This window comes from Juglans regia, chromosome 13 (genome assembly GCF_001411555.2).
Source record: "Juglans regia cultivar Chandler chromosome 13, Walnut 2.0, whole genome shotgun sequence".
NCBI lineage: Eukaryota > Viridiplantae > Streptophyta > Magnoliopsida > Fagales > Juglandaceae > Juglans > Juglans regia.
In genome coordinates, this window is record NC_049913.1 from 36,997,517 (window position 1) to 37,023,489 (window position 25,973).

The 25,973-nt window shown below is 36.9% G+C and overlaps 4 protein-coding genes across 4 annotated transcripts; 1 reads left to right on the forward strand and 3 right to left on the reverse strand.

Annotated features, from left to right (window-relative positions):
• The first annotated feature begins 11,021 nt into the window (after nt 1–11,021).
• On the forward strand, nt 11,022–14,077 carry LOC109018817 (glycosyltransferase BC10-like). The gene is made up of 2 exons (XM_019001002.2): nt 11,022–11,995; nt 13,217–14,077. The coding sequence occupies exons 1-2, from the start codon at nt 11,444–11,446 to the stop codon at nt 13,862–13,864; spliced, it is 1,200 nt and encodes a 399-aa protein (XP_018856547.1). The 5' UTR covers nt 11,022–11,443; the 3' UTR covers nt 13,865–14,077.
• Nucleotides 14,078–15,564: 1,487 nt separating this feature from the next.
• On the reverse strand, nt 15,565–18,655 carry LOC109018821 (probable leucine-rich repeat receptor-like protein kinase At1g68400). Its single transcript, XM_019001005.2, has 2 exons — nt 17,142–18,655; nt 15,565–16,380 (listed from the first exon to the last, which is right to left on the reverse strand). Exons 1-2 carry the CDS (start codon nt 18,493–18,495, stop codon nt 15,707–15,709), a joined length of 2,028 nt encoding a protein of 675 aa, XP_018856550.1. The 5' UTR covers nt 18,496–18,655; the 3' UTR covers nt 15,565–15,706.
• Nucleotides 18,656–21,695: 3,040 nt separating this feature from the next.
• LOC109018818 (LEAF RUST 10 DISEASE-RESISTANCE LOCUS RECEPTOR-LIKE PROTEIN KINASE-like 2.4) lies at nt 21,696–22,460 on the reverse strand. Its single transcript, XM_035684403.1, has one exon. The coding sequence runs from the start codon at nt 22,458–22,460 to the stop codon at nt 21,696–21,698; it is 765 nt and encodes a 254-aa protein (XP_035540296.1).
• A 49-nt stretch (nt 22,461–22,509) lies between these two features.
• On the reverse strand, nt 22,510–25,548 carry LOC109015686 (LEAF RUST 10 DISEASE-RESISTANCE LOCUS RECEPTOR-LIKE PROTEIN KINASE-like 1.1). Its single transcript, XM_018998153.2, has 3 exons — nt 24,089–25,548; nt 23,716–23,748; nt 22,510–22,769 (listed from the first exon to the last, which is right to left on the reverse strand). The coding sequence occupies exons 1-3, from the start codon at nt 24,756–24,758 to the stop codon at nt 22,510–22,512; spliced, it is 963 nt and encodes a 320-aa protein (XP_018853698.2). The 5' UTR covers nt 24,759–25,548.
• Between the last annotated feature and the right edge of the window lie 425 nt (nt 25,549–25,973).

The following is a 25,973-nucleotide window of genomic DNA, read 5'->3' on the forward strand; positions in this document are numbered from 1 at the left end:
CCGAGGCAACGATGCTAATAGGGATGACCAACATACAACGGGCAATCTAAAAAAGGATGAGATATTTCTTTGATGATGCCTTTCACAATCTTAATATGTCAAAATCATCATCATTTTGAATAAGATCCGTTGACAAATAATTGTTTAACTCTGAAACCACCTCCGTAGATTGATGGACTAGTGTGAGATTATGTGCGAGGGTCTTAGTCCATGCCAATCTACACTTCTTTGTTGCCCCGGTGTCTGGAGGAGGTGTTAGGGTAGGTGTAGGTGTAGGTGTAGTTGATGCAGTAACATCCTTAATTGTATTAAACTCATCATAAAATCTATAAAGGGTATCTCGGGCCATCTCACCAATAAGATCAGTCCATTCTTGATCATACGCAAGTCTCAAACCATATAACATGCCTGAAATTTTTAGACGGGGATCAAGAATAGTAGCCACATATAACAAAATATTTAGTCTAGTCAAATTTCCCCAATACTTATCATATTTGACACTCATGGTCAATGTCGTCCCCCTCATCCTTAGATTGGAACCTCTACACATGTCTAATTCTTCTTTCACCTTACATATTTGTTGACAAAATTCATGGGATGTAGGGTGCAAAGAAGCAGATAACTTCAATGTGACATCGTAAAAAAGCCCGAGAAAATCAACAAATGTAGCAACTACCTCCCAATCATCATCATTAGGCATTCCTAAACCCCCGTGCTCATCAAAGTATTTGACATATTGAATGTCTTCATCACCCAATAATTGAAAGGCTGCCTTATATTCTTGGGCTGCCTCCAACATCAAGAAGGTTGAGTTCCATCTCGTAGGAATATCAATACAAAGACCCTTCTTTGATGTTATGCGCACAGTCTTCGAAGCAATCTTGAATTTCTCCAATCTAGAAGAAGAAGATCTCACAAATTTCACAGCCAGTCTAACTTGTGCAACCGAGTTATTAACATCTTTTAATCCCTCTGTCACAATTAGATTCAAGATATGTGCATAACATCTAACATGTAAATATTCACCACCCAATAATGTCTTATTTGTCTCTCTAAAATAAGTCTTTAGATACCCCAAGCTGACATCATTAGACGAGGCATTGTCAATCGAAACTGTTAAAACCCGTGTCAACCCCACTCATTTATTGAGGCCTCTAAGGCCTTCCCAATCGTCTCACCCTTGTGATCAGTTATTTGACATAACTTAATACTCTTTTTATGAAGAATTCAATCAGAATCAATGAAATGGACAGTCAAAGACATATAATTAAAATTTTGGATAGAAGTCCAAGTATCGGTAGTGAGGCAAACTACCAAACTCGCCAATTGGACCCTCAAAACATCTTTATCTTTCCAGTACATCTTTTTAATATCCTTTGTCACAGTGTGGCGAGAAGGAAGCGTATGTTCCAATTCTTGGAACCCTCTCCCATCCACAAACTGAAAAGGTAGCTCGTCTATGATAACCATACGAGTTAACTTCCTTCTACACTCATCAGCATTATACTTTGTAAACCCCTTCAACGTTGGACCCCACTACTCCTATCCGCCATTTTGTTTAGTCCAATTTCTAGTCTAGATTGACTCTTCTCCAGTAAGGATCTTAATATTAGACTCTTCTTGCATTGTTTTTCTAAATGGACCTTTAACTAGGATGTACCATATTTCCTGTAGTGACATTCATATATTTTCCTTAATAATTATATTTAGCTTGTGGGTTATTGTGGTCACCACCCTCTAATTTGGTAAAATGAGACCAAACTACAGAAACAATTTTCTTGCTTTGTGTGGGCTTGGGGGCTGGGCAAGGTGTACTCCCACTCTTAGGGGTTGGAATAGGGTTAGGTTCTGGGGTAGGGGTACTGGTAGGGGCAGGGGTACTGGTAGGGGTAGAAGAGCTATCAGTGAAATCCATTTGAGAAGACATTCCTGATTCCATAGCACAATAAAAAAATTATAAGCACAATTTAGGGGTTTCAGATTGAACCCCTAAATCAATTTAGGGATTCAATCCGAAACCTCAAACCCCTAACTCAATTTAGGGGTTTCAATTACTCAACATTTATTAATATGACATTAAATGATTGGTTTATAAGTGAAACATTATAAATAGTTTCCAATAATTTAATACAACAAGATGGGATGATGAGAATATGATATTAAAATGGATGATGAGTAGTATTACTTTATTATTAAATAAATAATCCCACTTATCATCCATTCATCCTCACACACTACACCTATTTTATTTTTTTTTTATTTTTCTTATAACAAGTATGAGAACAACTCAATTAGTTTAAAAATAATAAAATTAAAAAAACACATGCACAAATATATATATATATATATATATATATATAAAGTGTATGGTATGGAATGATGAGTAGCATCATTTTTATTAAATACCGTGTGTCATAGGTTGGGAACCCAGGAACACGTGGTGTGCACTAATTAAATACCGTGTGTCATAGGTTGTGTTATGACTCTTAAAAAATGTTTCAATAACCTTAAAAAATTTTAATAGAACAAATGTAACATGTTTGAAAGTGTTTTAAACATATACTAAACAATTAATAATTTTTTAATAAGTTATAAGTCTCAAAGTTATAAGTTATATTTTCCACTGTAATTCCAAACATGCACTTAATCACATTATTATTTCCATTAACATTGGTTTCTAAATAAACTTAATAGACTTATCTTTCTTCACGTAAACAAGTCATATTCATATATAACTGTTTTATAATATGCATTTTTTGGGCCATTAAAGATAAACTTATAACTAGTTTACAACTATTTTGTAATTCTATTTAAAATAAAGAGTAATTATGTAAGATTGAAAATACTTTTTAATGAAGTGCTACAATCATATTAGTTTATGGATCTTTAAATAGTAAAATAATTATAAAAAAGTTGTGGGTGTATTATTATGTTTTTTCCGAATATTTCTAACTTGCTATTTAAAATGAAGAAACTCATGTTGGTAGAGCATGAAAAAACAGATCAAACGAATATCTTTTATTATATACGCATGTTGGATAACATGCAAATTATGCAATTGCAGTACGGTAATTCATTAAAAGAAAAAACTGCATCCTATTTGAAATGTTTGATAACATGCAAATCTCGTACATCCTATTTAAAAACGAGATTTATTATTAAAAAATATATATTTTTAATATGAATTTCAAATTTATCTATTTCTTTTTTTTTTAAAAAAAATAGGGGTTTCAATTGAAACCCCTAACTCAATTTAGGGTTTCGGATTGAACCCCTAAATCAATTTAGGGGTTCAATCCGAAACCCTAAAATTTAGGGGTTTCAATTGAAACCCCTAAATTTCAAGAATGGGTTTCGGAATTCGAATTATACAAAAAAAATAAAAACAAAAACAAACAAACAAATACACGAATGAAACGCATGCACAAATTTCTCCACAGCACACAAATTCACAATTATTCCCATCCTCCATCTCCGATTCAACCCAACCTTCCTCCAATCTCCAATCCAAAACTTAAAAAAAAAAAATCTACGGTTTCGAATTTCTTACATTTGAGTGGCGGCAAATTCGAAGTGAAAAATAACTTTAAGTTCGCACAAGTAAACGACGGACTGATGGTGGAGTGACTGGAAAGTGGAAATCTCGTACTTGTACTACTTGTGCAGTCTGCGAGATGAAGAGAGAGAATAGTTCGAATAAGAGAGACTGAGAGAGCGCGAGAGACTCAGAGAGATCGAGAGAGGAGAGTTCGAGAAGGGCTGAAGGAGAAAGACGCGGGGAGGGGGGGGAACCTTAACTAAAAGTGAAACGTCACCGTTTTGTCATGTTTTGTCCATGATAAAACGGCTTCATTTCACTTTATTTATAGGTTATATATATATATATAATTTTAATTATATATATATTTAGCGGGGCAGGGGAAAAGCGGAGTTGGGCTTTACCCCCTCCGTCCCCCACCTCTGCAACTGTCCTGGGGTGCGGACGGGGGCCCCCGAACCCCGCTTGAGCGGGCCGAAACCCCCGCCCCACATGGGTGGGGGCGGGGCGAACGGGGCTGGTCAGCGGGGTGCGGGGCTCTGCTGCCCACCCCTAGCGCCTATTTCCTCGTAAGATGGATTTCATTTTTATTTAATAATTATTGATGAGTAATTGCACTATATTTGGTTCTATCCTTTGGCTAGAAAATTAGATGTCATTCAAAATTTTTCCAAATTTCTTACATTGATGGAAAATCAAATCTCATGCTCAGGTCAAAATATTTCAAAGTGATGGTGGCGGCGAATTTGTAAATCAAACTCTAAAAAATTAGTTTGTTTCCCAAGGCATTGTTCACCAATTGTTTTGTCGTGAAACTCTAGAACAAAATGGTTTTGCTAAGAGGCATCATCGTCACATCGTTGACACTACTCTTACCGTAATGACATTCCTCGCTTCCAAATAAATTTTGGTTTGCCACTTTTCAAACTATAGCGTTTCTCATAAATCTTTTGCCCACTCCCACCCTCAATGGCCGATCCCATATGAATTGGTTTTTCATCCTCCTCCTTACACTTTTTGAAAGTGTTTGGTTGTACATGTTACCCATATCTCACTCCATTTGGTTGGTCCAAGCTTGATTTTAAATCCACCCCATGTGTCTTCATTGGTTATTCTCCACACCACAAAGCCTATAGATTCATGGCTTTGGACATTGCACCAATTTATATATCCAAACATGTTTTTAATGAAGAAAGATTTCATTTTTCTTCCGGGCATCCTCCATATAACTTTCAGTGGTTCAAAACTTGCCCTCTTTCGAAAGGCCTTCAACATGATCATCTTCAATCCATGTCTGAGGGTGCTTTTCTGTCAATTTCATCTCCAATTGCTGTAGCTTCAACTTGCTCGAGCCCAACCCATGTCCGTGCGGAACAAAATGTCTTGAGTTTAGCACCTGCGACCTAGCCCCATGATTCGATGTTGGTCTTAGATGGTCATGTTTCCTCCTTTACACATGGCCTTGGCACACTTCAGACTCACCCAATGGTGATCCACTCACAAGAGGGTACCAAGCGGCCCCAAAGTTCCTTTTCTACACGTCATCCTTTACCTACGTGTTTTATTTCTGATATGGCTGTCACTCCAATTGAGCCCAAGACATACAAGCAAGCCCAAAAAGATCCCAAATGTCAGTAGGCCATGAAATACGAGATCGATGCACTCCATGCAAATCAAACTTGGACCCTTGTGCCTCTTCACCCAACATGAACCTTGTCACCTGTAAATGGGTTTTCAAAGTCAAAACTTACGTCGACGATTCTATTGAACGTTACGAGGCCTGCCTTGTAGACCAAGGCTTCATTCAACTTCAGGGGCTTGATTATGATGAAACATTTAGTCCCATCGTCAAACCTAGAACAATTCTGTTGATTCTCGCTTTGGCCCTCTCTCATGGACAATCTTTGAAATAGCTCGATGTCAATAACGCTTTCTTGCATGGGGGATATGCAAGAAAAGGTTTTCTTAACTCAACCTCCAGGTTTTAAGGATCAAGCTCATCTCGACTATGTGCTAACCAGAGAGAGTAGTCAAATACCATTCACTCAATTTCAAATGGAGATGGTTCTTGGGCAAGAAGTAATGAAGAAATCAGTAACTTTTTCCATTTGTTCTATCAGGATCTTTTTTCTCTACTTCATAACCTACTGGAATCATAGTCAGCCTTGCTTTCTTGGAAAGCTAGTTACTGATAATATGAATAGGCAACTGCTTAAAGAATTCTCAACTGAAGAGATTACAACTACCATTTTTGAGATGAATTCCCTTAGTTCCCTAGGACTTGATGGGTTCCCAGCTGCTTTTTATCAGGACCATTGGAACATAGTTGGCAGTGATGTGACTAAGGCAATAAAGGCCATTTTGAATTCAACCAGTGGCATTGAAGAACTAAATGAGACATTCATAACCTTGATCCCCAAGAAGCAAAAGCCTAAGTTGATCTCAGATTATCACCCAATCAGACTCTGCAATGTATTTTACAAAATTATTGTAAATGTTTTAGCTAACAAACTGAAACTTATTCTTCCTCATCTGATAGCTCCAACACAAAGTGCATTCATCCCAGACAAGCTCATTTATGATAATATAATTGTTGCCTGTGAAGCCTTGCACACTATGCAAACTCGAATGAGAGAGTAGGAAGGAAGGCTATATGGCACTCAAACTAGATGAGCAAGACATATGATAGAGTGAAATAGTTTTTTTTTTTTGGAAGTTGTCATGGAAAAGATGGGCTTTGACAGAAGGTGGATTGCACTCATTATGCAGTGTGTAACCACTGTCAGTTATTCCATTCTTATCAATGGGGTTTCACAAAGCAGCTTCAAGCCTTTAAGAGGAATTAGACAAGGGAATCTTCTCTCCCCTTATTTTTTTATTCTTTATTATGAAGTGCTTAGCTCAATACTAAATAGTGCTGAGGAAAAAGGATTTATCACAAGGATACCTATTGCAAGGAGATCAATACATATTAATCATCATCTTTTTTATTTTTTATTTTTTCTTGCATATGACAGCCTTCTCTTCTGCAAGGCTAATTCCCTGGAGTGGACTAGGCTCTTCCAGCTCCTTCAAACATATGAACCTGCATCAAGTCAAAGGTTGAATTTGGAGAAAACCTCAATATTGTTTTTAGCAAAAACACTAGACCAGAAATGCAGGCACTTATATTGGCTACAACAAGAGTTAGAGCATCATAATCAAATGAGAAATACCTAGGTTTACCCTTTTATGTGGATAGGAACAGATCCAAAGCTCTCAAGCCAATCTTGGAAAAGATCAAATGCAAAATGAGCAACTGGAAGGTTCAGTTCTTATCACAAGCTGACAAGGAAATCATTCTCAAATCTGTTTCAAGCTATTCTGAACTATAGCATGAGTCTTTTCAAAATTCCTAAAGTCTTATTGAGGGAGATCAATGGAGTCATGCATAAATTCTAGTGGGGGAAAGGGGTAGATAGATCAAAGATTCACTGGTTAAGTTGGTGGCAGCAGTTAGGGAAAGTTAAGAATATAGGTGGTTTTAGCTTTCAAGACTTTGAAAATTCTAATCTGGCCTTATTAGCAAATTAGGGATGGAGACTTATTCAGCATCCTAACTCTATGGCCTCAATGGTGCTTAAGGCAAACTATTTCCCTTAGACTGATTCCTCAACTCTAAACTGGGTAATAATGCATCATTTATATGGAAGAGCATTATGGCAGGAAAACATCTATTATCTGAAGGATTGATATGGAAAACAGGGAATGGAGAAGCTGAGAGGATATGGCATTATAAATGGGTCCCTACACCAACCTCTTTCAGGATTCAAACACCAATGAGATTATTGGATGAGGATGCAAAGGTGAAAGCCTTAATTGATGACAGCACCAAGCATTGGAACCTGACTTTACTGAATGACATATTCTCTGAATCTGAGTATGAGACTATAACAAGAATTCCCATCAATGTTTGTAATAGTCTAAATAGGTTGGCTTGGAGGTGTACTGCATATGGTAAGTTCTTAGTTAAAATTGCTTACCACCTTCAAGGAGAACTCATGGCAAGAAGAAAGGGCTAGTCATCGAGCAACATTCTAAAAACAAAAATATGGTCAAAGTTATGGAAGATAAAGTTCCAAATGTTGTCAAAAATTTTCTTTAGAGAGCTAGTCTTGAGTCTCTTCCCACAAAGCTCAGCCTTTTCAAATGAAAGGTGGTGGATTCTTCTAAATGCCCTTTATGTTTGACAGAACCTGAATTTGTGATTCATGCTTTGTGGAGTTGTAGATCTGCTCAGGATTTTTCGGGTTCATTTTCTAGGAGGAAAAATGCAGTGTGGATGAGACTTCTTTTCAGAATCTACTATGTGATTTTTTCTCAATTATGTCAAAAGAGGTTCTAGATGAAGTTGCAGTGACTGCGTAACAGATATGGAGGAGAAGGAATTCCTTTGTCTTTGATGGAAAATTCACACCCCCTGATAAGCTAGCTCTTTAGTCTCATGAAGCATTGGAGGATTATAGAAATTCAATGAAGAAGAGTGAGGCTCGAGCAGAGAATGGCACAAGTAAAGCTCAGAAATGGGAAGCTCATACTCTTGACACGCATAAGATCAACTAGGATGCATCTATTGATAAAATACATTGCAAAGTGGGAGTAGAAGTTATTGTTCGAGACTATGAAGGCTGAGTGATAGCAACTTTAAGATCATCTAGGGAGATCTTTCCAGATGAGCCGTTAGGAGAATCTATAGCAGCACTCAAAGCCACTTTACTATCATTGAAATTTGGATGCAACAAGTTATCCTAGAAGGTGATGTTCTCTCAGTTGTTAATGCTATCAATAGTACAATTGAGAAGTGGAGCTCAGTTGGCTTGATTACTAGAGATATTAAAAACTTGTTGGAGGGTGTTCATAAGTGGTCTATTAGGCATGTTCCTAGGGGCATTAATAAGAATGTTGCCCATGTCTTAGCAAGGGATGCTTTACACCTCAAATCTTTGAGGAGTGTATTGAACTTATCCATTCTTTGGTTGATGAGTTAATTTAATAAAATCAGTCATTTTCTCACAAAAAAAAATGGCGTTACTCCTTGGGTAATTCGTGGAATCTAATTCTAAACACCACCTTATTTAAGGAAGGAAAAATATTACACGACAGTGAGGACACCGGCGACACTGTTCTCTTGGCTATAAAATAAGAAGCTCCATGATTGCTTTTAAAACGAAAAAGGAAATTATTATCAATGATATATATATATATATATATATATATATATATATATATATATATATATATATATATAGTTCTTGTGCTATGTCCTAATTCAGTTTGCTTCTTTGAATTTCTCGAGAGAACAAATCTATTAACTTCTTGTTAGAATGAAAGAAATGGAGACAGAATTAAAGAAGAGAAAACAAAGAGTAACTATGCATATATATGTATAAAAAAAAATTAATAATTCTTTTTAACATTCTTCTATGAAATGAAAGACGGTAGTAAAACGTATTTCTCCATCACAAGCAAATGTATTTTTAATAAAATTGGAGTTATTCTTTTGAGAAAAAAAATGTGATTAGACGAAATTTAAATTTAAACTTAGGTGGAAAAATTATTTACTAAAAGAAATTAATATTTTTTATGGATAGTACCAATATTCTATCTAAAAAATAATTATGCTTAAATTAAATTGGTATGCAGAACATACTTAATAAAATATTTATGTGATATAATTTAATTTAAAAAATAAATTTTTAAATTTAAAATTTATAAATTAAATCTTACTATTTAAATAAGATAGATTATTCTATTGATATATAAGTACTGTTTGGCATGGGTCCGTAATTTGGGACTGTTGGCCTAGGTACGAAGAAATCTCAACATGCAGGCAGACGTGGCTTGCTGCTTGCTGCTTGCAGAAAATTAATAAAAGTATTCCAGAAAACAGGTCATGCAGCCACCTTTTTACTTTGTAACATACTGACTACGTACTGATCGAGTTAAGATGCAGGTCAACATTATACGAACACGGGAAGCCTAATTTATAACTTTATATAAAAGGCCGGATGAATAAGCCATCAAAGGAGACTGACTATAAGATATTTAAGCTTGGAACCTATATTATATATCTCTTTTTTTTTTTATTACTTAGTTTGATTTTATTATTTTAATCCAATGATCATGAGACATACTTGGTTGAACTTACTCACAAATATTCTCTTACTAATTTTCTCTTATAGAGAAGTACTGTAATCTGACTAATCATCAAATTACGTGATCAGTATGGAGGTGTATTTTTATATTTTTTTTAACTAAATTTCTTTTTCTTATTATTTTGTAATGTTTTATTTTCAATGAAATGAAGAAATGTACTTATAATAATTCAGTTAGAACTAAATGGCACGTGTAAATTACTTCTGGAGGATGCCCTTTGACAGCAAAAATGATAACCTACCTTTTGTTATGTTGAGAGTACCATGCACGTAATCAGATTCGACGTGGAAAATTTGAACCAAAAAGTAATTAATGATGAGGATTCTCTCTTTGTTTAACGTGAAGATCACGTACGTGGAAATTTCTTTCATTTTTCCAATCATTAATTGAGTTATCATGTTTGAATATATTGAAGTTTAGAAAATAAAAATAAAAATTATACAGAAATTAAAAGAATTTTAGATCATGCATGCATTCATGCATGCAGTTTCAGATAGATATTCACGCAGTTTCTGCGTTGCAACATGGTAGGACTTTTCTCCGCGTTTGCAATTATTTTGAATGTCACAACTTGACACGGAAACAAAAGCGTTGGTGGCGGCTAGCTCTTATATTTCTTTAACTCACCGGACTTTACTGGATTTTATACATTTCAAAGTCCACATAAAACGAAACGTACGTCGCCTATGCCGTTCAGGTCCCATCAAAACAGGAACATAACTTCGAGCTGTTTGGTTTTATTTTCATTTTAAAAAATTTTATTCTTAAATCTCATTCGCCACGTATCATGTTTTTTATAATTTTATTCTCTGATTAAATATATAGTATATAAATTTTAAGTAGAATAATTCAATTATTTTAAGAATAATAAAATTAAAAAAACTTTAAAAAATTTTAAAAAAATAAAAAAATTTTAGTGTGTGGTGTATGAACTTATAAATAGCAATGCTCAAACTAAACTTAAAAATTAATGTAATTTTATTGAATTTATTAGATCTATTTTTTAAATAAAGTAAATTTATAATCTGATATACTAGATCAAGCTACAATTAATTTATAAATTTACTTTCGCATAATCTTAAAATATTTTCTTATATATATTTATATATATATTAGTCAACTTATAACTACCATATGAGTACTTAGGGTATATATTATTTTACATAAATAATAATTTAGGAACGCAGCAAATTAAAAGATTGTCAAAACTGGCATTCTCAGCTCATAAATGGGCATTGCTAGAGAACCAAAAAAAAAAAAAAAGAGGTCTTAAACCATGGTCCCGACTCCCGACCACAAAGCCATCAGCAGCATGCATTGATTTAAGGCGCCCCACATCCTATCTCCGCCAATATCTCTCTGATCTCCCTCTCTCTTTCTCACTCTCTCCCTTTTGATCTGATCAATCTAATTTGAATCACTAGTGATTGATCTCACCACGTACGTTATCTTCCTTCTTGCGCAACAAATTCAGCGCGCGGTACTGTGTCTACCATATTCTTGGGGTTGTTTTCTTCCTTCTAATTCTTCTGCTGATATTTGTTGAGATCCCTTCTGCATATATATGTTCATCTTTTATAGTATCTGATCTTAGAAGTTATTTACCATCAATCATAGAATTTCATTTTTTGTTAATTGGCTTCTAAAAACACTCTGTATCAGAAAAGGAATTGATCTCACAACTAGAATACACTGTCTCTCGATCCAGAGATGAAGGGTCAAAACCAGAACCCAATAAACTCAGTTTCCAAGCTCTTAATTAATTCCCAGTTACATCCCCATTATATACTCTCCTATTTCGTCCTCTTTGGTTGTGGTTTAACGTTTGGGGTCATACTCAGTTTCTACCTCCAAAGCGTTTCATTTAGTCTACAATTCTTCCAGTTGTCGTTTCCAGCAAATTTACCGCCATCATTACCATCATCGCAATTGTTGGAGCCGAGTTTGACAGCAGGAACATCGACGGGTCGCATAGGACTGAAAGAGTACCTGAAGCCGCCTAGTGCTATGCACGACATGGATGATGAGGAACTGCTTTGGAGAGCTTCCATGGTTCCTCGGATTCGAGAATATCCGTTTGATAGAGTTCCAAAGGTTGCGTTCATGTTCTTGACGAGGGGACCTGTTATTTTGGGTCCACTGTGGGAGAAATTCTTCAAGGGGCACGAAGGATTCTACACAATTTACGTGCACTCAAATCCGTCTTATAACGGATCATATCCTGAAAGTCCCGCGTTTCATGGCCGAAGAATTCCTAGCAAGGTAATTATTTTCTTACTTTTATTATTATTTGTTTCCTATTTTATATCTATCTCTGATCAATTTCCCATCTCTCTCAAATTTTAAGCATATCGGCTGTGAATATAATGGAAACAAAATTCAAACAGTTTTTCTTTGATTTTTTTTTTTTTACCTTAGGATGCTGAAAATAAAAAATTAAAAAAATGTATGATTTTAAAGTTGAAATTAATTAGTGGAGGTGCCATTTAGTATTTCTCAGAAGCCTTGATATATAAAAAAATTTCCATATAATTGATCTTGTGTATGAAAGGAACACATCACACATGCATGCATTATTTTAGTAAGAAATTAACTTGCAACTTTAAAATTGGATGATTATACAATTAATTCTATTTCAAATAGAAGATAGTTATGTAAAACTGAAATTATTTTTAATAAAATATCCTAATTACATTAATTAATTATAAAAAAGTGTAAAAGAGTACAAAATACAACTTTGACCTAGTAAATCACTCAGTGTTTAGTAAATAATTTTTCTCACTAATTACTATTCACTGCCCCGCATCCTATAAAAAAAAAATTATCATGTGTGAGGTTTGAAAATAAATAATAGTTAATCCATAACAAAACTCTTAGTTAAAATGTAATCTTACAATCCATAATATTTCTATCCTTCTTTCAAAATTGAGAATTGATAGATGATATCAAATTAAACAAAATATGATAGGGACAGAAATGGAAGTGTAGTGTCAATTAAATTATAGAATGCTTATTTGGTTAGAGTTCCTAGCTAGGCTGCTAGCTAATGAATAACCAATGGCACTGCCGACAAAACAGAAGATCTCGTGCAGATAAAGCATGCACCAGATTTTAAGGCCCTGCAAGCAACAATGAAGTTTGCTTATAGAAAATAAAATCAAATGGTTTCTTTCGATTTTACGATTTGGTTTGGATATTTACCAGAATGCGATACAGAAAATGAGGGAAGGGTTTTGAAACTGTCCAAGTACTTTGTGGGCCAAAGTTGCTCATTTTGATCCATTTCTTGAAGATTTATAGTGATGACCAACCAGAACAGGGGTTACCTTTTTTATTCAGCTGTGGTACATTATCATTTGCCTGGCGAAACCCACGTGCGCATTAAGAACGACGTCTGTCAACATCCTTGATGGAATTGAACTGTACATAAAAAATGGACTTGATGAACTCATTCATCCGCTTATTTTGTATATGACGTTGCAGGAAGTCCAATGGGGAAAGGTGAACATGATAGAGGCTGAGCGCCGGCTACTAGCCAACGCCCTTCTTGATATCTCAAACCAACGTTTCATACTTCTCTCGGAGTCGTGCATTCCTCTCTTCAACTTCTCCACTGTTTACTCCTACCTTCTCAACTCAACCCAAAACTATGTCATGGCTTATGATGATCCCAGCATTGTTGGTCGAGGACGCTACATTCCTCGTATGAGACCCGAGATCACACTTCGGCAATGGAGAAAAGGGTCGCAATGGTTCGAGATGGACCGAGACCTAGCCACTGAAGTTGTCTCAGACCAAAAATATTTCTCAATTTTTCAGAAGCTTTGCAGCGGTTCATCATGTTATGCAGATGAACATTACTTGCCAACTTTTGTGAGCATCAAGTTTTGGGAGAGGAATTCAAACAGGAGTTTGACTTGGGTAGACTGGTCAAAGGGTGGCCCCCATCCAGCTAAGTTTTATAGAACAGATGTGACAGTCGAGCGCTTGAAGATGTTGAGGAGCGGAAGCAAGTGCGAGTACAGAGGAAACACCACGAATATTTGCTTTCTGTTTGCCAGGAAATTTTTGCCTGGTACTCTCGAAAGGCTCTTGAGGTTTGCTCCAAAGCTCATGCACTTCAACAAATAGGTTTAGAAATTACGAAACCCATTCTTTATTCAACTGTAATGATTTAATGGCGCAATTTGGGTGGAACACCATTTACATAGTCATAATTCATGACTTGTACATTAAAAAGAGAAATAATGATTTGAACATCTCTTATGATTCGTTATTATAATTTCTTTGTTTAGGAATTATGTGTCATGTATATAGATTGTCTCTACCTACTAAAATTTTTCCATAAATTAGAGTCAAATGTAATAGATTTGAAAAATGATATTTACAGAGTGTACAAGCATTGTGTTAAAAAAAATAAATAAATATAAGATTTATTTGAAAAACTTCGTAGAATATCTTCTAGTTATTTTATTTCCTTCTTTGATGACACCTTTATCAAAGGATTCATCATTGCCTTTCAACCATGGTTTGTCTTGAATCCGTCTTTCAAGCATTGTCTCACTTTTTTGACCTCATCAATTGAAAACTCATTTACCAATCTATACAGTAGAAAGAAAATCAACCCCAAATGAAACTTACCGTGCCCATTAGGGGTGTAATCGATTCGGTTCGATTCGGTTTTAGATAAAATTTAGGACCGAACCGGTATATACCAGTTTTATATTTTTCAAAATTGATTACGCACTTGTTACCTTCATAAATCGATACTTCCGGTTTTCGGTTCGGTCTAGTCCGATTTTTCGATTCTTTTAAAATGTAAGTTTCACAATTTATTATTAAAAATTTGTTTAAAAAAAATTTTTGATTTAAAAAAAACTGTTTTATACTTTTATTAATATATTAGACTATATAATAGTATTAATATTATACTATTAGTATAGTTATAAGTTATATATTAGTATTAGTTATAAACTTTTAGTGATTTAATATTAACATTTTATGTAATAATTTATAAATTATAATAAGAAATTATTTCATATATGAATATATATATTATATATAAAATTTCACATAAAAATTTATAATTATACATTATATATAAAACTTTTATATATTAATATTTAATATATATAAAATATTTTATATAAAACTTATATATAAAAATATTATTTTTTATTTTTTTTAATCAACCAATCCGGTTCGGTCCAAAAAATCTCGAAACTAGAACCAGATCAAAACTGGCCGGTTTTTATATTTTAAAATCCAGTTCCAGACCGAACCGGTTCAAAACTGGTAAAATTGATCCGATTCGATCTGGTCCGGACCGATTTTTCAATTTGAATTTACACCCCTAGTACCCACACATACCACTTATGACCACTCAAATAAGAAATTGGCGTGCCGTTGTACTCCACCTCCTACCTTGGTCACCTCCTCTAAACCCCCTACCAATTAGACAGTTCTTTTTGTTAACAAGAGGATGGTATCCTGATTTTCTTAGAAACAGAACACCTTAGTAACAATCCAACAAACTTGACAATCCGACACCTGAGAATCAGTTCCGACAACTAATGCAGCTGGGAAGATTTGCAGGCCAACAAGCAATGCCGTAACTGTATTAGTGCCCCAGCCATAATAACGTCCAAATAATTCAAGAATTAAGCTAGTCATACAATTCCTAATTGGGGCCAAATCATGAATTCCAGACATATCATTATCATATGATTAAACAAATTGCAGTTGACAACTTCCTAAACACAACGTCAGCTTCAATAATCAAAGCAGTGACGATGAAAGAGCTATTTCATGCAGCCGAAGCACTCGCAAACTCAGTATGAAATCATTACCAATTCCTTTAATTAGAAGCTTTAAAAAAAATAAATCAAAACGAAACCCATGATTTACAGCCTCTTCAATGGTACGTAGTAGATTTATAGCATATTAACTCTTCCTCTATAAGAAAAGAAAAACTCAGTCATGATTAGCTCCGCAGGCATCCTCGGACACTGAAGGGGACTCCGAAACAGAGTCCAAGTTGTCGTCGCACGGCGACATCTCGACCCCACGTATCTCCTCGATCATCTTGACGACTTGGCTCATTTTGGGCCGTTGATCGGGGGAAGCAGCGGTACACGACATGGCAATTTGCAACAGCCCCACCATCTCCTCCTCGATGTCCTTGTACCTCATCAGCTCCAAATCGAAAACCTCAGCCGTCCATTCCTCTCTGACCACAGACTGGACCCACCTCGGAAGGTCAACGACCCCACCTCCGTACCCTCCTCCTGGCCCACCGTTGTCCACCACGGAAGGGCACTTCCCGGTGAGCAGTTCAAGGAGAAGAACACCGAAAGAGTAGACGTCGGATTTCTGGGTGAGTTTCCGAACATCCAACGATTCCGGTGCGCGGTAGCCGTTGGAACGTGGGGTCGCCACGGTGGGGGCGGCGAAGACAGAGAGCCCGAAGTCGGAAACTCGTGCGTTGCCGGTTCTGTCGAGGAGGATGTTGGTGGACTTGACGTTGCCGTGGGTGAGCCTCAGGGACTTGCATGAGTTGTGAATAAAGGTTAGGCCTCGAGACGCTCCGGCTGCGATCTTTAGCCTAGTGGTCCAGTCCAGTGGGGTTCGCCCAGGTCCTCTGTTACCTGTCGCCAATAATTTCGATGTAAAAATATATAATAACACCACTTTTTATCATATAAATGTGACAGAACCCAGCCAAGATAAGAACAAAAAGCAAAAGCAGATAAAGACACGAGAGTGCCGAGAAAAGTGAAATATAGACACGACCATTCAAAGACAAGGAGCAGAGCACGGAATGTGCTGGTACAGTAATCCCAATTCCCAAATCGCATTTAAGCTTTGTAATTTATGCGGTGGTGCATAACTTTTCCTTTGTGAAAAGAGTGAGTGGATCCCACAGTTGAGACCAAACCAAGCTAACACACCCAAACCAACCTTGCATTTCTACCATTAGAGCCATTTAAAACACAGACGGGACCAACAATTACGATCTTCTTGATTCCCATGCCGCCCCCACATGTGCATTATCTGCTGGTCCCGAACTAACTACACCCACCACGCCATCACCAACGGTTAGACAAATTAATGCTTGCTATGGAACCAGATGTTATTGATGGACAGTAAATACTAAATTAGCCTGATGCTTGGTTGCCCAGAACTGCAGGAAAACTGATGTCGAGCAAAAATGCTGGAACCGAATAGGCACATCATATACCTCAACTCAATCGAACCAATGCTCAACTATCCAATTTTTTTGTTTTAGGGAGATACAATGCTCTAAACCATTATTATTTTCCTCACTTTTTCTTGGCAACCAAACAGAACTAACAAATAAATAAATATCAAAGCAAAAATAATGACATTGCGAAATAGTAAAACATACCATGAAGAAGCCAAAACAAGCTCCCATTAGGCATGTAATCATAGACCAGCAACTTCTCCTCTCTAGCAAAGTAGTAAGCCCTCAGACTAACAATATTGGGATGCCTCAGCCGTCCCAGCACCTCCATGTGCTGCTCAAACTCTCTCTTCCCTCCCACGCTTGCATCCTTCAGCCTCTTCACCGCCACCACATTTCCATCATCCAGCACCGCCTTGTACGCTGTCCCGAACCCACCTTTCCCCAACATCTCCGCCGAGGCACGAAGAAGATCCTCCAGCTCGAACCGCTTCACACCCTCGAAGAACACCATTCGACCCCTGTCGAACCCGTTCTGTACCGGGTAGGGGCTCGATGAGTAAACGATCTTCTCGCTCTCCAGGAGCTTCGACCTCTTGCCCTCCCGCATTTTGGTCGCGTAGCTTCGCCAAAAGTAGCAGTAGAGGATGAGAGAGACCACAGCCAGGACAAACACATCGCCGAGGATTATGGCGATTAAAGCCACCGTGCTTAATTTGGAGGTTCCGGAGTGGTGAATACTAACCGATCTGGTCGGGGTGGCGCTTGAAGGGAGTGAACTCGGCGATGATGCCACTACAGTGGTGGGGTTAGTACCCGGCATTAACGGCGAGGCTATGGCTCCGTTGGATCCGGGTATCTTCGGGTTGGTTGTGACGCTCTTGCAGTTTAGCAATGGTGACCCACAGAGAGCGTGGTTTTGAGAAAAAGCTGATTCTGGGAAACCCGAGAAGGATTTCGGTATTTCACCGGAGAGGTGATTACCTGAGACGTTTAAGTCTTGTAGATTAGGGAGGCTCAGACGGGAAATGGAACCTGAAAACTGGTTCTCCTCGAGCCGGAGAGTGAGAAGGTGGGTCAAACCGTTGACCTCCAACGGAACGTCGCCGGACAAGTTATTGTATGATAGATCGAGGCGGTAAAGCCGGAAAAGCGACGGAACGGACTGCGGGAAGCCGCCGGAAAAGTTATTGTAGGAAAGGAAGAGAAGCTTGAGACCCGTGATGTTGGAGAGGTCGGGAATGGGACCCGATAGGCGGTTTCGCTTGAGGCTTAGAACCCGGAGCCGAGTCAGGGCGGTTAGGGGATGAAAGGAACCACGGAGATCTAGGTTCTCGAGAACAAGCCTCGAGACACGGTCGTGGAGGCAGGAAACGCCGTACCAGTCGCATAGGCTAGAGGTGGAGTTCCAGGTGGTGAGCTTGTTGGCAGTGTCAGAGGCGGCTTTGAATGCCATTAGAGCTTTCCTATCTGAATCCATGTAAGCTTGCGAGTGAAAGAAAAGAAGGATGAGGAGGTAGGCAGTGAAATGTAGAACAAAGAGGGCGGGTTTCACCATTGTCGTCCGCAACTCGAGAGACAGAGACAGAGACAGAGACAGAGGTATGAACTGCTGCGAAGGGTTGGCTAGCTGGAGTGGGAGTGAGAGAACGAGTGGGGAAAGAAAGTAGTAGACGGAGGGAGCCTGGAGGGAGCGCGAGTGTTAAATGAGTAATTAATGGGAAGTTGAGGGCCTTAATGTTAATAAAAGAGGTTGCTATAATACTGTTGACTGACCGAGATTGATCGAACGGAGGAACTGGAAAGGCAGGTAACGTGTGGTACTTTCCCATATTTACTGTTAACTGGTGATGTAAGCTGAATGACCATGATGCCCCTGAGTTCGGAGCAGTTAGATCAACTGTTTTCTACTAGAACAATTAAATCAGGACCGTCCAATATGTTGACCATCAATCAGTGGGGTTGGAAGTGAAATTTTAATGAGTGGAGGATGAAGACAAAAGCGCTCCTCCGTCACGACAAAGGACTGATTTGTCTGATGGTAGAAGATTGGTTCCGTACACATAGAACGATGTCCTGACACGCGTGCCCTACCATGTCATTTTTTTTTGTTTTGCTAAATATAAAACGACTCGAAAGTCTGGTCGTCTCTTCTCTTAAACTGTATAATTTGCTTTGGATTAGATGAAAGTAAATTGACTAAATTGCCGTCGGTGGTGGGTCCGTGTAGAGAAAGTTGGCGAAAGTGGGAATGGGGGGGTTATTGGTAATTAGGAAGCAAAAGGAGTGTGATGGTGAAGGTGCAGGAATAAAGTGCATCTTTCCGTGTTCGTTTCTCGAGGTTCCAAATCAGTTACTTTTGCTTCTTTAGCTTTAATTTTGGAGATGTACATTTTTGGAGGGTAGGGGTCACAGATTTTCGTACTTACTTTGGTGTCGAAATTATTGACTTTACTCTAAATAAAAAATCTTTTTATTAATCATTATTCATCATTTTATATTTTACATTTTATTAAAAATATCTTTCATATCTTATAAAAAATAACTCTACATCTTATTTATAGATATATGATGTGAGAGTAAAAAAGATTGATGCATAATAAATCCCTTCATCTAAACCACCCATCACACTTGAATCATATGCTGACATTTTTATTAGGGACATTTTTCCGACCTGTTGATTAATCTGTTGACCATGTCATTACGGACGGCGGTTCTCGATTATAGTCGAAGATAATGATCGAATAAGCCAGTGTATTATACTGAGTAGTTAGTCGATGATGACTAAAATGTAAGACATTAAAAGTAAGTAAATAATACGTGCTAAAAATTGTAAATTATACATGGATTTATGTGGTTATGCATTGATCATTACATTGGCAGAATTTGACGGAGAATATTTAATAGAGTAATGCTACGTATAAATAATTATGACGTGTGCTAATGTCGTACTGTCGTTTTGAAAAAGAATAAAATTTATTATTAAAAAATTAATTTTTTTTATGTGAATTTTATATTTATTTAATTTTTTTTAAAATAATTACACAACAGTTATATACTCACCACTACAACTATCATTTTTCTATAGAAGAAGGAAGTCGAAGAATTCCCTCTCATGTATCAATGCTTTTGTTTGATGTTATTTTCTTTCCTTTTATGAGCAATGTGATGATTAGTACCAAAATTCGAAGATATCCGACTGTCAAGTTAAACGACAAGGCAACATCAGGAAAATCGAATAAGAGAGGAAAGTGGGGCTTTTTGGGCTTAGAGGCTACTCTCCTCGATGTTGGTCTCAAAGCCCATTTTCACACAACTTTTTTAAAAAATCTGTAGTGTGGAGGACCATCGTAATTTTCATACTCATTATTGCATCAAAGATTTTTAGGAGAGAAATATCGAGAGTTCGGTTGCATTTAAACAGTGTCCGATTCCGAATGGGTGTGACGATTTCAAGAGAGATGAATGGATAGCTAGCTGGGAGTACTCATATTGGTTAAGGATTCGCATTTGTTCGGAACATGATCTGTGCATTGGAAAACTTTTCCAGTTTAATACGGTAGATGACCCAGAACTTGGATGTGGAAGACCTGTAAAAACAGGCCAAGAGAATTTCCCTCTCATGATATCTGAAACATGATCTGTGCATTGGAAAATCGCTTCATACTACCAATCCCAAAGACTTAACAGAGAGTTTCCTTCTCATCATCTTCGCCATTTACTAGCATCCACGAGAAAGACTTTCAGTCCTTGACTCCGAACTTCCACATTTATTTATTGATGCAGTCGTCTTTGAGGACGGTTCTAGTCTTCCACTCTTGAAAATGACAAAAACCAAACCATGGATAGTTTGGTAAGGGGTGTGATATTGAGATTGGGTTGCCCATAAACACGTTGATTTGGTGTGATTTGGCTCGCATCTACAGGAAACGAACTCATTGGAGTTGCCCAGCAAACGAGTCCAATGCATGGGAGTTACATATTTGTTATTCTCAAGTCTGATTAAATACAAAGCATTGGTTTTTATTTATAAAAAAAATTGCATAGAGATAAGATAATAACATAAATATCTTCAGTCATAATAAAAATCAAAACGAAATCCGTTGATTTGATAATTAAAGTTACCACTGAAAATAGACAAAATTGGCCCATATTTACGGCAAATCGAACTCATTGAAGTTGGTCAACAAAACGAGTTCAATGCATAAGGAGTTTCATACACAGCTTCCCACCAACACTTGAACAATATTCTGACATGTATGCTCTATCATTTATGTTTTTTCTAATAAATCATGTGTCGACTCATCTATTCAACTTTAAACAATGTAGTTTGCCTTTAGATTAGAAGAAAAGTTTTTAATTGACTTATTCTTATTATTAGTAGATTTGTCTACAGATAATAGGGGGAAATTAATTCGGATGGATGACAAACTATGTACAAATAATTCAAGGTCTCTATATAAGCTATGAAAAGGGAATCGTGACGGATTATATACAAATATTTAGTAGTCTTTATTATCTTACTTGATTTTACACTCGAAAGAAATTAGAACGAAAAGAAATGATATATTAATTGCTAGTTTCGTATCAGTAGACTACTACCAACACATCATTCTATAAGCTGTGAAAAGGATCCAAGGATTATGATCATGTAAGTCAAGACATTCAAAATCTCATCATGTAATGGATTACTGTCCTACATTGAGATTTCAGTTTCAAAGAAAATATCATTCTCTAGGAACATCCTATAGATTCAACCTATAAGACATCCATTGTCGTGGAAGAATCAAATGACAATTTTGTCTGAGGTGATCTTGATGGGGAGGACAAGAAAGGCTTGGGTGGGATTTCCAAGTACTCAGAACTCCCTTCCAACATATCCAAAACTCTACCCATTGCTGGCCGATTTGAAGGGTCGGTTTGTATGCACCACAAACCCACAATTATCATCTTCTTCGCACTTTCACGATCCTCTTCATTCATCACGAGGCTTTGCAAGCTTAGTTCTTCATCTAGTTCAAGACGCTTGTAAACCCAATGAGGAAAGTATATTTCACTAGTACGATCACCCTCGTTATCTATGTTCTTTCTACCCCCAACCATTTCTAAAACCATCATTCCATAGCTATAAACATCAGACTTGTGAGAGATCCCTCCAAAATTTCTACTAAATACTTCTGGAGCTATATATCCTACAGTCCCTCTAGTGCCCAACATAGATATAATACTCTCGTCTCTTGAACATATCTTTGCAAGACCAAAATCAGATATTTTTGGATGGTAGTTCTTGTCTAAAAGAATGTTGTGAGGCTTTATATCAAAATGCAAGATTCGTGCATTGCAACCTTTATGCAAGTACTCTAGTCCTCGAGCTATTCCAACTGCAATCTTGTATAATGTTTTCCACTCCAGTTGATGATCAACCTTTGAAGGATATTTCTTGTATATAAACTTTTCAAGTGATCCATTAGGCATAAACTCATAAACGAGTGCTCGTTTGGAACCCTCAAAACAAAAGCCCATAAGAGTGACAATGTTGACATGGGAGGTCCTACTAATGCTTGCAACCTCATTAATGAATTCCTCTCCATTTTCTCTTACCCTTGTAGACACCACCATAGCCTCCTTGGCCTAATTTTTCTTTGAAAAAGTTGGTTATTTTCTTGATATCTGAATAACTATATCTTCTTATAGAAAGAGGTCCAAAGCTCCTTAGAAAGTCCTCGATATTTTGATGAGACACACTTTCCTTCTCCCAATAATAAGGAAACTTTCTCCTCAAGCAGTAGATTATAACCACGATCAGAACCCCAATTCCAATAGATAAAATGGCTGCATTCAAAATTCAAATAATAAAGAACACAAGCGTATCGTGTGATGCATAATTTGATTTCCGCATGAAAAAGGAAATTAAGTGATTTAGAAGGCATGTTACGGCCTAATGGTATCAGCCATTTCTGTGTCTTTTCCTCTGCGACCAAAGAAATTAAGATACAACAAAGTGGTCTAATTTTACAAAACGAAGATAAACGAGAGGCAAAATTAATGGCATGCTTAATTTGGAATTTTTTAACCGGGTTAGTGACAAAGCAATGACGAAACATAAGAAGATCTAAATTATAAGAAGCTAGTTATTGTAATAGTAATGCTCGGTATAATCTCCAAATCGATAAGTTCTATGCAAGTTCATTATAAAAATTATGGATCTCATTAATAAAAAATAATTTTTTTTTTAATAATTTCTTATCATGGGATTCACTTATTTACATAGGCTTGTATGAAATTTGTGTATTTAGAATTCGTACAAATCATTTCTCTTATTGTAAAAGAGTGGGTGATGGCATGGAATTAACCGAAATCGTAAAGGCACAAGAGAATAAAATAACTTTAAATGACAAAATAATATTTAAAAAAACCAACTATGTTTCTTAAAATTAGAAAGAAAATGACAAGAATATTGTAAAAGAGTTTTGAAAAGTATTTAAAAAACTGACAAGAATTAGAAATTGAAAAATGAAAAAATAGAAAGAGAAATTTCTTAGCTACATAAATAATTTAAATTTTCCACACTTGTGTTGTGTGCATCCCAATAGTTTCTCTTTATTACTAAAGTTATTTATGCATCGTGTTCATATATGTCCATCTTCTGGGATTATAGCAGACAGCATGCATTGCAGAAAAGCAGGAGCCATTATTTATTTGCTGTTGCGTGAAAAATAATAAAGTTAGTGCTCTAAATTTCATTTAAAAAAGAAAGATGATTGAAGAGGCATCTTACCTATTAATGGTATCACCCATTTCCTTTTCTTCTCTGCAAAGAAGATACAACAACAAAGCAGTCATGATGTTAGTTTACAAAATGAAAATAAACGCAGAATTGAATTGGCATCCTTTGAAATCCTTTTTACAAAGCAATTAATGTCAGAAGCAACTCTGTGTATCTCATGTAAATCATTTCATATTAGGAACAATATTACAGCTATTCATTCATTCCTCCTTAACCTTATAAACTTGAAATTATAAGAAACAGCGTATTAAGCTTGCTGTACATGAATTTGGTATAACTAAAACTTCCAAAAATTAAAAAAATCTACATTCATTTTCCACACCTGTGTTGTGTGCATTCCTCTTTATTACTTCGACAGTCGTACCTTTGACACAATCATTGCGACGCTGACAATAACCACCTCCTTCATGGCACTTCCAACAATATTCAGACCAACGCACTAGAACTTCGAACTCAAAGGGTTCTAACCAGTCATCATCGCCTATTGGGAGCTGAATAATTGAACATGATTTAGAAGCATCGGCCGGAAGCCTCTCCTGTGAATGACTATACCAGATTTCATACTCATTATTATTGCAGCTACGACTTTCAAAACTTTTTGGTAGGCGAGAAATATTATGGACATTGCGGTTGCGTTTGCATTTATACAGGGTCCGATTTTGTGGGGGAATTTCAAGAGAGAAGGATGGAAAGCTGGGAAGAGTACTCCAATTGGTTAGGAATTCGCATTTGCCGGGAAGCAGTTGGTCCTTGATAACTATGACGTCTGGCCACGTGAAGCGTACAAATTCATATGATCTTGCACTGCCCCCAACTATAAGTTGGATCTTCGGAGTATTTGTGTCGCAATCTCTTATGAATAAGCCGCAATCTGGGTTTGAGGTATTGGAGAATAATGGGAAGCGGAACTTCATGCCCGGTCTTCCACAATCAAACTCCTTCGTACATCCTTCAATAATGTCATCTTTAGCCGAGCAAAGCAGCACGAGGTACGAGAGCAGAAAGAAAACAGACGACTTCGAGCTAGAAGCCATCCCAAAATTCCCAAAATTGCTTTAACACGGTGGTCAACCTTCAAATTGGAAATGGAAGAAGAACACTAGTAAAAGCAGGCCGAGATTTAAAGCAAGGATATATGCATGGCTAACCCAAGTATGTGAAACAATACCACCACAGGTCCACGTACATCCAAAGACTCCACGGAGGTGCTAGAATTTCCTATACATCTTTTCCCCCATTGACCCGCTTTTGTGCAAGTCTTTGCGGTTAATTTCAATCTTACACTCATGCTATTGATGAAAACCAACCAAATTAAAGAAATCTCACGAGCCACGTCTTAATTGGCTCTCTACTTTTCGTGTAAATGTCTAGGGTGGAAGAAGAAGAAGATCACAGCATAGCGGCAATAATTGTATAACGCGTTTTTCTCATAATGAAACAAACAACGTGATACATCATATGATCCGCAAGCTTTAGAAAAGTAATTGGCATCTTTGGAAAACCTGAACGTGGTAGGTACTACAGGGACGTGGACGTACTGGTCATTCGATTTCGTATGACTTTGGTATGAGAAAATAAAGAAAACAGACAGGGAGACAGAAGCGATCCCCAAAATTCCCAATTCGCCAGCAACAACAGGTAAAAAGAAAGAGCCAATCGAGATTACTCTAAAATCATAACAAAGGGTTTGGATACTTTTCTTCAACCTTCCCTACTTATATACTGCAAAATTCTCAGTTTAACACGGTGGTTGACATTGAAATTGGAAATGGAAGAGGAACACTAATAAAAGCAGGCCGAGATTTAAAGCTGCAAGGTATTGAATTATGGAGAATCATGCACACACAGTGTTTGACAAAAGTTCAAAAAGGAAACCTCAAGGTCGAATGTCTTTCTTTTCTATATATTCTCAGTGTCTTTACAATCACTATTTATAGACAAATATATTCACAACCTATCCTATGAATCTATGACACCTGTCCCTTTACAAGAATATTCTTTTGTTGCTCAGTAGTTTGTTCAGCCGTAGCTGCCTTGGTGGTCCTGCTGCAGTGCGCCTTGCTCTGTTCTGCTGTGGTCCATGCTGGTGTAGTGGAGTATTGTTGTGAGTGACCAATTTCCTTAACAGCCCCCCGCGCTTCAAGGGGCACTAGATGAAGAGTGAGACGTGAACGCAGAAATTGAAAACGTGCAGTAGATAAAGGCTTGGTCAAGATATCTGCTAGCTGATCTTTGCTAGACAGAAATGA